Genomic DNA, 10,803 nt, shown 5'->3' on the forward strand with positions numbered 1-10,803 from the left:
TTTGAAAAAGTCAAAAACCCAAAATGACATTTATGAATTCAAAAGAAAATAAAATTATTCCATTTCATTGGCTGAGAGGACGGGTAGAAGAACTTGACTGCTACCAGGGTAGCAATCAAGTTTCTCTTTATTTTATTAATTTATTTCATCTGAAGCTATCACGAAGCCCTTCAAATGTCATTCTCAACAACCAAAAAACAGGAAAAGTGGAAAATGGAGCAAGTTGACTCACATGTCACAATTTATTGAGAACAAAATACATCACATAAAACACAAAAACAAGAGGCATTTTTCCTACGTGACCCATTTAAGAAGCGAGCCCTTTCTAATTAGGCCAGTAGCATGAATGCTATAAGCAAAGCTCCAAGTACAACCAAATTAGTCTGAACCACAGGACGTATGAGAAAAATCTCAACAACCACTTGCTTTCACAAATACAACTCTGAAATCAAATTCTTCAATGCAAACACACTGCAGGGAAAGAAAAGGAAAAAAAAAAAGAAAATGAAAAAGCAATTGAGCTCGCATGAGATGGAAAAGTAGTGGAAAGAGCTTCGTATGAATATAAGTTTGCTGACACTGGTAGCATTAGAAATGCTCCTCCAGGTTCCTGCACCTCCAACCACCTACTTCGATCAGCTGTAAGGGACGACAAGGAAATAATCAACCTACTGCTATTATCTATTTGATGTTATTCAGAGTTAAATAATTGACACAATTCAATTAAAAGATGAAGAAATGAAACATGGGTAGGAACATATCATAAAAAAAGAACCGAAGCATAGGTAGGAACAAAAACTACAAACTCACCGGATTCAAAGTTGAACAGGAGGATAGATGTCAAGCTTAAGCTTATCACTTCTCTTGGTTGCGGCAATCGCCTTTGTAATCTTGTCAGGCAGCCTCGACAACTTAAGTTCTTGTAAGGTAGACACTGCCAGCAGTTTGTCCTTGGGAAACTCAACGAGATCTTTGCAGTTACTGATCACCACTTTCTTAAGCTTCGCTGGTGCTTGTCCCCCAAGTTTCCAGGCCTCAATGCTTGAATTTTCAATCTTCAAAAACTCTAGCTCTGGAAAATAATCTTCTCCGAAAACCAATTCATCATCAGTGAATTTTACTCCGTCGAATTTTAGAATCCGAAGCATGGGTAGACCTTGAAACGTCCGGATCGTTTTGGTGTCCGGGCAAGCTTTTCCCTTTATGCTGATGCTGGTGACAGACTTGGGCAGTTCGATCCCCTTGTAGAATCTGCATTCATTCACAAATTTCAAAGATTCAAGGTATTCCAGGTCAAAGGTAGATTTATCTTCACCTGAGTTACATCGGTAGCCGTGCAACCCTAACTTTCTCAGGTTAGGTGCTGACTGCGCTATGTGAACCCGCTCCATCGGATCTTTCGATACGTAATACAGAGTCTGGAGCTTGTGCAGCCTTCTCTGATCTGGATTCGGAGGGAGTCTGGTGGGCCCATTTAAATAAAGATGCCTCAGTTCCTGCATATCCCAAAGATCTCCCGGCAAGACATCAATTCGAGTGCATCTCAAGTCAAGAGTAAGGAGATTGCGAAGACGATATATGGTCGACGGAACACCAGCAACAGTAGCAGTTATTACCCGTAGGTACTTCAAAAGAATCAGCCTATTAATGTCTTTTGGGACCCTCTGAACCTCCTTGTCCCCCAAGTCCAAAACCCTAAGCAGCCGGAGTTTTGGAAGAGCTTTTCCCAATGGTTTTCGGAAAAAGTATGTTTATCTTGGCTGAAACAGAGCAAGGTTCGGACATGGCGAGTGTTGGCGGAACTGGCATCTGCAATGTAATCCCGGCGACTAATATGATGAACAGAAAGCCTCCGTGGTTGGGTTTTATGAGAAGGAACATTCTCGTGGGTCTCGAGAAAGTTCTCTTCCTTGGACAATCTAATGCATAGATCACGTATAAGATCATGAACACGACATGTTTTGACACCACCGTCTGATCCTGTATCGTCAACTTGGATCAAGCTCCGGGCGATGAGTTGGTGCAAGTAGCTTTTTGCAACATCTTCTTTTCTATGCTCCCGGCCATCCTCCTTTTCTATAAACCCTTCGGAAATCCAGAGTTGGATCAATTTAGTCGCAGGTATCTTGTGATCTTCAGGAAAAAGACCCAAGTAGAGAAAGCAAGGTTTAAGGTGTGAAGGCAACTCATTGTAACTCAGCCCCAATATATCATGACACGGAGTTTGCTCCTTTATATCTACAACAACACCTCTACGCATGCTTTCCCATTCGTCATGAGTTTTCTCTCTGCCTTCTAAAAGACCAGCTACGACCACTATTGCTAGCGGCAACCCCTTACATTTCTCCACGATTTCTTTCCCAACGGTTACTAAATCTGCGGGGCAGGGCTCTCGTCGGAAAACCTTCTTGGTAAAAAGCTCCCAACTCTCATCTTTACCTAGAAAATCAAGTTCTAGGGGAGGATTTTTTATAGACTGAAGAGCAACATCTTTCATTCGGGTAGTAATGAATACTCGACTTCCATTTCCGTCCTTGGGAAAAGCATCATTTAGCTGATCCCAATCTCCCTTGTTCCATAAGTCATCGAGCACAACTAAATACCTGTTATGAGATAATTCCTTGTTCAGTGCTTTCTTCAGCTGGTCCTCTGACATTGTTGGCATCTCTCCCATCATTTCCTCCGTCATTAGGGCAACTTGTTTCAGAATTTCAATCAGCAACTCCTTCAGCTTGAAGTTTTGAGAGACGCTTACCCAAGCACGACATCTAAAACAATCTGCAACAGAAGTATCTTTGTAGACCTTCCTTGCGAGGGTTGTTTTACCCAATCCTCCCATGCCGAGGATTGAGATCACATCCAACTCATCTGTACCTTCGATTAGCTGACCCACCAATGTTTTTGTCTCCTTGACAAAGCCAACCACATCTTCTTCAACTTTGTTCCTCCGTCTCTGCACCAAAATTTGCTTCTGCAACTCTTCATCATTAGATTCATTGATGTCCGTTTGACGTTGGATTTTGTACTTATCGTAGTTGTCATAGATATCTGCAATCATCTTTTCCAAGCTTGTTATCTTAACCGAGACATCATGAAGAAATTTGGCTTCATTGAAGCCACGGAAAAACTTCTTCATTGGGTTTTTTCTATTGTGCTCATCGACTTTGACGACATATTCGTCCACAATATCCTCCACCTCACGAGAAACATTCCTGATGTCTTTCACCAGCTGCATCACATTGTGTTGATCACGTTTACCTTCAGAATCTTTAAGGAAGTTTTGTATGTATGGGAGCTTAGTTTGCAAAGATCGAATTTGGTCCTCGACACCAAGGAGCAAATTCGCCTCATTCACAAGAAGCTGGGCGATATTGGTCACAACGACGGAAACAATAGTGTCTGCCATTTCCACTTTCTGATGTTGCTTTCTACATAATGTTGTAAAGGCTCTGAAGTCTAATAAGAAGAAGGTCACCTCCGGATATTGTACCAGTACCTATACAGTACACTGCCAGCCAGACAAAATCATGGTTAGTGCTGTGCATTTAAATCTAATCCATTCGCAACTTAGTTAATGAGCAGCATAGAAGCAAATTGCTATTAGTAAAGGATTTTACAACTTGTTTATGATGGCCAAACACCATTCAGGAAAAAAATTGAAGAAAAGAAAAGAAGAGAAAGGAAGAAGAATAAAAACAACGGAAAACTGTAATTTTGGCCCCAGGCTTCCATCGTAACCTAGCCTCACCTTGACTTAACCCTCTCACTTTCTATTATAACCCACCCTCAAGGTTGAGAAACCAAACCCAGGCCTATTGGGTTTAGGTGGATTTAGTCTATCAATGCTAATCTTTATCCCTCGTGGGTTCCTTGTGAATGGCTCCTAAGTGTCTATGATGTTATTGTAAGAAGGCCTGTGCTCGGTTGGACTTGTGAGTCTTCCAGGTTATAGATGGATAATCTCATAATCCTTGCTTGTGCTAATAGATTGCAATAATAATAATAAAAATAATAATAATAAAGGAAAATTTTTGAGATATCCTATTATCTTTTCGATAATGCACTGACACCCAATGGGTATGCAACATTGGCGATGACACCCCAAGTATAAGGTTATCAATCTGTAGCTGAATCGAGTACCAAATTCAAATTCAAGATGAATTAATCGAACCAGACCAAATTGAAATAAATCGAATTAGATTCAGATTGAACAATTGAAATCTAATTGGATTCGGTTTATGAGCCAAATTAGAACCATATTTAGGACCGGTTTAAAACTGAAGACTAGAAGTGCAAACAAATCCGAAGTAAGTATCGAGTTGGTTCGGATTTGGATCCAACTCTAAAACCGACTCAGGGTAGTTAATTTATGATCCAAACCCTCTTTTGGGTTGAAAAGTTGGACCTGACTTAGGGAGGATTTGGGCCAACTGGGTTTCATTGACACAACTAGATTCTTCTCCTCCAAATGACCTCATTTTTCTTTCTTCGCCGTACTTATACAAATTACGGCCACTGATAATATTCATTTATTTTATTGGGGGTGTTTTTACTCAGAAAATTTTATGTCTCTCAAATTGGAATTTCAAGTTTTTGATTCAAGAAATAGGAAGAGAAGAGGAAACTTCATGTGGTTTCGAATTTTTCACATATAACATATTCGAAATTTAGGTGTTAGACTCAAGGCTTGGTGGTTTGGATTGTTTGCCCCATCGTTACATTTTATTTAGTCTATTCCCTATTTTAATCTGTGCATCACGATCAATTGTCTCTCAGATCTAAAATATTAGAACAAAAGATATCAAACACTGGAAGAATAAATTTTAAAAAAAGGGTGGGAGAGATGATTTTTGGGTGTAAGAGATAACAGCTGGATGAGGTCGGCCCTTAGGTCAGGGTAAAAATGCATGATTTCTCTAAATAGTAAACCTAATATAGTTTCTCTGTGAGTCGGAGGAGGAGCAAAATCCATTTACAGAAAGACAAATAGATCAGCGGGTTTGGAGGAATAGAACGAACTGCAGGACTTCTTGGAGAAGCCAACATGGTAGAGAGAGGAGAGAAAGAGGAGAAAGGCGATACCTTGTGCTCTTCAACTAGAACACTGAGCTTCTGACGATGAGCCGGAAAGGTGCTTTGAGAGGGAGACACTAGGAAGAACAAGGTGATTCAAAATATTCTTTTAATATTTAGACCTAACCATTCAAATAAAAGAGGAATATTTAAAAGATGTATAATGGTCTTTTTCTATTCTATAATAACTTGTTATTATATTTGGCTAGAAATGAATGTAAAAATATACAATAATAAAAAACCCAACCCCCTTCGATTCTAAGGAAGTTGTTGTTCTCCTCAACCCTTGCAGGAATGCACAAGGGAGTATTGTTCATTTCATTGAGGAAATAAAACCCTTTCAGGTGATAATGGAAAGATGAAGTTTGTTCACATTAAGAGAAAAGCAAACAAAGCCACTGACTGGATGTCTAGGATGCAACTTTGTTCCGCAGACCCATAGGCATTCTTTCCAGACAACGTCTTTGTACAAAAAAAAAAAAAACCCACTTCAAATACTCAATATTGTAAATAGATGGATTAGCGACTTTAAAATTCTCATCAAAACTAATCATAAATTAACCAATGTAGAAATAACACCACAACCTACTTGTTTCAAATGTCTTCACTCAGCTAATGACTTTGGAATCTCACCAATATTTATATGTGCAGGGTGTATCTAATGAACTAGATGAAAACAGATGGAGCATGGGACAACTTTGGAATGGAATCTTCAAGGAATTACAAACACGGAAAGCACCAATATGACAACTTTTGAAGCAATTACTAAAAGCCACTTAAGCAATGATACAAAGAACCCAACTAAAAAAATGTACAACTACAATACATTTGATGTGATCATACAATAAAAAAATATCTCACCACAGGCAAATAGATAAATCACTTATTACCACTCTTATTCCTATTTTGGCAATGATGCTACTGATTATATTTAAGTTAGAAATTTGTTCCTAAGTCATCTGAATTTTAAAAATTTATTGCTAAGAGATCAATGATTGATATTTGAGCAAGAAAAGGACAGAAAAAGAGATTTTACCCCTGCAAATTAGGGTCACTTCTCAGTTTTGAGGTCATATTGGGAGAAACAATACTGGCAGTCAATGAGCTTGGTTGGTGGGGTCTCAGTCAATAGATCGTCGAGCAAAATAATATATAGACCGAGAGACAAGGGCTTTTAGATACTGCAGCAACGGAACTCTATGCAGAACATGAATACTGCAGATGGATTACCCAAGAAGAAATCTTGAAATCAGATGAGGTTTAAATCACTTCCTCACCCTTCGAACTTCCAAAGTAGAAACGATGCAAAGCCGAACAAATATATGTGCAATAAGAGTTTCCATCTAGATGTTACTTGGTAAAATGACTCTCAACTATGTACGTACCCAAGATGGATCTCAATCTGTTCGAGCAAATTCAGATCTTGAAATGGATCATCTTGAATTGCAAATATACAACACCAAAAGGGAAGAAGCTAGTAGCGTTCCGTTTGAGATCTCATTGCTTGTAATACTGCTGCGGAGAGAGAAAGAAAATGGAAGAAAAAAAGCTACCTATATTGCAGACAAAGGGTTTCGAGGAGTTATGGAAGTATGAGAAGGCATGGCAACCGGGAGACCCATTTAATTTCATTAATGGTTTCGAATATTGCAGATGAAGGGCAGAAAAGGGCAGCGGTCAAGGTATTTGCAGGAGGAGAAGACGGAAGTGGATGAAGAAAATATGTATATATATGCATCTGAAAGAAGTTATCAGAAAGAAACGACGAGAAATGTAATAGATCAGCTACACATTGTTGAGATAAAATCATAAGAAAGAATTAAAGGAGAAATCTAATAAATTAATCAATATATTGCTGATATAAAATCATCAGAAAGAAACGAAGAGAAATCTAAAAAATCGAATGGATATTGACAAACAACGAAGTAAGTTACCATACAATGTTCATCCAGTGCAATGAAAGAGAAGAATAAAACTCTACGCACCTCAAATTGACATGATGATTGAGTCTCTAAAGTCCTGCTTCAATCCAACTTAAGACTTCACAATATTGAAGAAAAGACTATCCATAAGAGAGGAGAGTCACATAAGAAAGGCACAAGAGAGGAGGAGAGTCACATAAGGAAGGAAGGGAAAAAAAGAGATCATGCAAAGAGGGTGGGATTAAGGTTTGATATGTCAATGGATCTCCTGAAGTCTTATAAACCAAAAGGCCCTAATTACACCAGAGAAGACTGGTTTGGAGTTAAAGTTACTTCCCGTTTTATAGACCAACAGGTGACACTCATCCTCTGGGCTTCTGTAGCTAATGTGAATATGATAACCTACTTTAATAGAAGACTATTAAGTCTGTTTAAACAAAAGAGAAAAACACAAAATCGGTCTATTAACTTATTTTATTGAGAGATACACCTATAATACTAGAGAAAATTTCTATCTCCTCTGAACTTATTCTTTATTTATCCATACTTCCCTCTTAAAAGTTTCTCCTCTAATTCCCCTCAATAGATAAACTTTTATCTTTCTTTTCCTCCTAAAAATTTAAAATGGCCAAACTACGCTTTATTTTTGGCTTTTCAGTAAATTATACTGATTTTTTAATTATACTTTTGTTATCTTTTTCTTCCCCCTCTCCCTCTTTGTAGGAATACGTACTTGGATTTCATTTTTTTTTTTGGGAATTTTCTATTTTTACTTTCTATACTTTTTATTCCTTTCGTTCTCCATTTTTTATAAGAACCCATTAATGTGATTAGATGTATTTTTTCCCCTTCTTCCTATCTTATCAATTTCATTAAACATGATTAGATGTATTTTATTTTATTTTTTATCGATCTTTTATGTAAATCCACTCATGATATTCAGGTCAAGAAAGTGCAGAAGAAATGATTGAGAAGCCGCACAGAAGAGAAAACCCATCGCTACAACTTATGGCTTTCCAATCTTGTTGGATTCTCAAACCCATTTTTAGGGAAACACAAATGAATTTAGGTGAATCAGTGAGCCCAAGAACTTTTAGGAGCAATTTGATGTATCTCATGGAAGAATCAACAAACCAACACAGCTGCCGGAGCTAAGGAAGAAGACAACGAAACTACTAATTTTCAAAGAAGAAAATGACTTAGATGAAAGAGAAATTAGGGATAAGGGATTAGAAATTGTGGACCGTTAGACTATAATTATACAATTGTTGTCAATCCAAGGGTTATAAAAAAAAACTTATATTTTCCTTCACCTTATGGGCAAGATGGTCAATTCAATTTCAAAGTTAACAGAAAAGTAAGTGTGGTTAACTTGTAATTTCAAAAAATGGCTAATGTTGGCAGCATATAATTTTTGCCACTTAAGTCGACAGGCAAGAGTTTTGGCCCAACTTAAGTGGGCAGCATGAAAAAAACTTAGTCTTTTAACTTAAGACTAGGCTATGAAGTTCAAGTTCTCCTTAATTTTTAATTAATTATTATCATTAGGAATAAGTTAAAAATAGTTGGTTCATGTGATTGGGGTCTATTTTAATAAAAGACTACCAATTAGTCTACTTAAACAAAAAGGATGAACACATTTTGCCAGCAAAAAAAATAAAAATTTGAGGGATATACCCTTACATATTGTCTTTAGTGTAAATTTGATTTAAGTGCAAGTTGTCACCTGCTTTCCAATTAAATAAAACTATTATCATTATTCAGTTGAGAATTAGTTCTTCAACTTTGGATCATGCTACGTATCCCTCCCGATTGGTTAAGTAACATGTACCCTATAAAGTGTTTCTATTTTAATTTAATTTAATTTTTTTGACTCAACATTAACAAAAAGGATGGACACATTTTTCCAGCAAAGAAAACAAAAATTGAGGGATATACCCTTACATATTGTCTTTAGTGTAAATTTTATTTAAGTGCAAGTTATCACCTGTTTTCCAATTAAATAAAACTGTCATCATTATTCAATTGAGAATTAGTTCTTCAACTTTGGATCATGCTACGTATCCCTCCCGATTGGTTAAGTAACATGTACCCTATAAAGTGTTTCTACTTTAATTTAATTTAATTTTTTTGACTCAACATTTACTGAATAATCAAAGCAAGGAAACTATATGTTATTGGCCAAGTCTCTGTCTAAAAATGTAAATAAAACAACTCTACAGAGATGTATACAATTTGGTTAGAATAGCCTATACACTGGTGCAATAAAGAAGCCATTCATATGTGTTGGGATAATTACTGTTGCCCCCCTCTACAATAGCATAACTACTAGTTAAACTTTGTTGTGTTATAACTAATATTTATTTATGGATGTCCATTACCCCCAAAGAGATCATATCAAAATATGTAATTTTCAAATTAAGATCTTTGGTGATCTGCATTCCCATATTAATCGACGATCTTAGCAATCCATCATTCCATATCAAGATCATCTTATTATGTGTGAGAATCATATATTGTATTTCTTTGTAAACTCTGATATTTCCATATCAGAGAAGATAATTTCATTATAAAAATGTAATGAATAACTCAATAGAAGAGTTGAACTCATATTGTCATAATTTTCTTCTTTGTATTTGATAGGTCTTCTCTATTTTATAACACGCTATTAGCACGACTCCACTCAAAGTATTGCATTTTGAGAAAAAAGACGACAGGCTATGTATCATTATGCTTTCTATTCCAAGGTGAAAAGGGATGATCGACCTCCCCGCGCGTTTCTGTAAACAATGGATGAGTTTGCCTTGTCTATCTTGTAATGTAAGTGCATCGTAATTAATGTATGTAATTTATTGAATCTAATAGTCAACAAATTATAAAATATTAAGTTGCCTTAACAATTATGGTTTGTCATTAACCAATTTCATAAAAATGGTTTTATTTATTGTATATAGTGGTTGTTAGTTTTACAACACAAATATTGTTAGATGCACTTGAAATTGTAAGATTTGAAACTGTAAATGAATACAATTCTGCAGATGTACATAAAGTTGCAAGATTTAAAACTGTAAATGAATACAGTTCTACAGATACACTTGAAGTTGCAAAATTTGAAATTGTAAATGAATACAGTTCTGCAGATACACCTAAAGTTGCAATATTTTTGCAAGATTTGAAACTGTAAATGAATACAATTCTGCAAATGTACATGAAGTTGCAGGATTTGAAACTGTAAGTAAGTATAATGCTGCAATTTTAAAATAGTTATCAATTGAAACTATGTGGAGAAAATATTATTGATGAGGACTTATTGGAAAGAAAAAAAAAACATTTTTCACATTTTCATGCTTCAAATGTACTATTACAATAGTAATATCATAAAAAAAAGTTTTAAAAGATTCTCTTAGGGCCTGTTTGGTTACGCGAATCCAGAGATTTGAAATCTTTGGATTCACAAATGGGAGATTTTTACCTGTTTGGTTGTGTGAATCTCTAGATTCATGAAATCTAGAGATTCACATTTTTACACTAAAAACGTGAATCTGTAGATTTATGGGTATGAGGTGAAATCCAGAGATTTCACCCATACTATCAAAGCGTTAAAGATTTGAACCATAATTCAATAAATATTTTTTAGGATAAATCTAGAAATTTCATTCCAAAAATTCAAACTAGCCAAAGAGTTAATTTTACGAACCATGACTCTAGAGATTTGAAATCTGTAGATTTGAAATCTCTAAATTTTTGAAATCTACAGACTCAAGTAACCAAACAGGCCCTTAATTGATCTCATGCCTTATTGTGAGTG

General features: G+C 36.1%; 1 protein-coding gene across 1 annotated transcript; it reads right to left on the minus strand.

Annotated features, from left to right (window-relative positions):
- Positions 1–214: 214 nt before the first annotated feature.
- Positions 215–7,361, minus strand: LOC148999098 (putative disease resistance RPP13-like protein 3). The gene is made up of 4 exons (XM_089141466.1): positions 7,059–7,361; positions 1,671–3,508; positions 811–1,632; positions 215–639 (listed from the first exon to the last, which is right to left on the minus strand). The coding sequence occupies exons 2-3, from the start codon at positions 3,404–3,406 to the stop codon at positions 816–818; spliced, it is 2,553 nt and encodes an 850-aa protein (XP_088997592.1). The 5' UTR covers positions 3,407–3,508; positions 7,059–7,361; the 3' UTR covers positions 215–639; positions 811–815.
- Positions 7,362–10,803: the final 3,442 nt, after the last annotated feature.

Source organism: Hakea prostrata, unplaced genomic scaffold (genome assembly GCF_041222555.1).
Source record: "Hakea prostrata isolate BN-2017 unplaced genomic scaffold, UWA_Hpros_2 contig_43, whole genome shotgun sequence".
Taxonomy (NCBI): Eukaryota; Viridiplantae; Streptophyta; class Magnoliopsida; order Proteales; family Proteaceae; genus Hakea; species Hakea prostrata.

Bases quoted from the DNA above. Each gene is read 5' to 3' on its own strand.
- LOC148999098 (XM_089141466.1), bottom strand. From the start codon at position 3,406: ATGGCAGACACTATTGTTTCCGTCGTTGTGACCAATATCGCCCAGCTT. The intron at 1,633-1,670 runs GTTCAGAGGGTC...TAGGCTGATTCT, and splicing joins TGGACTTGGGGGACAAGGAG to TTTGAAGTACCTACGGGTAA.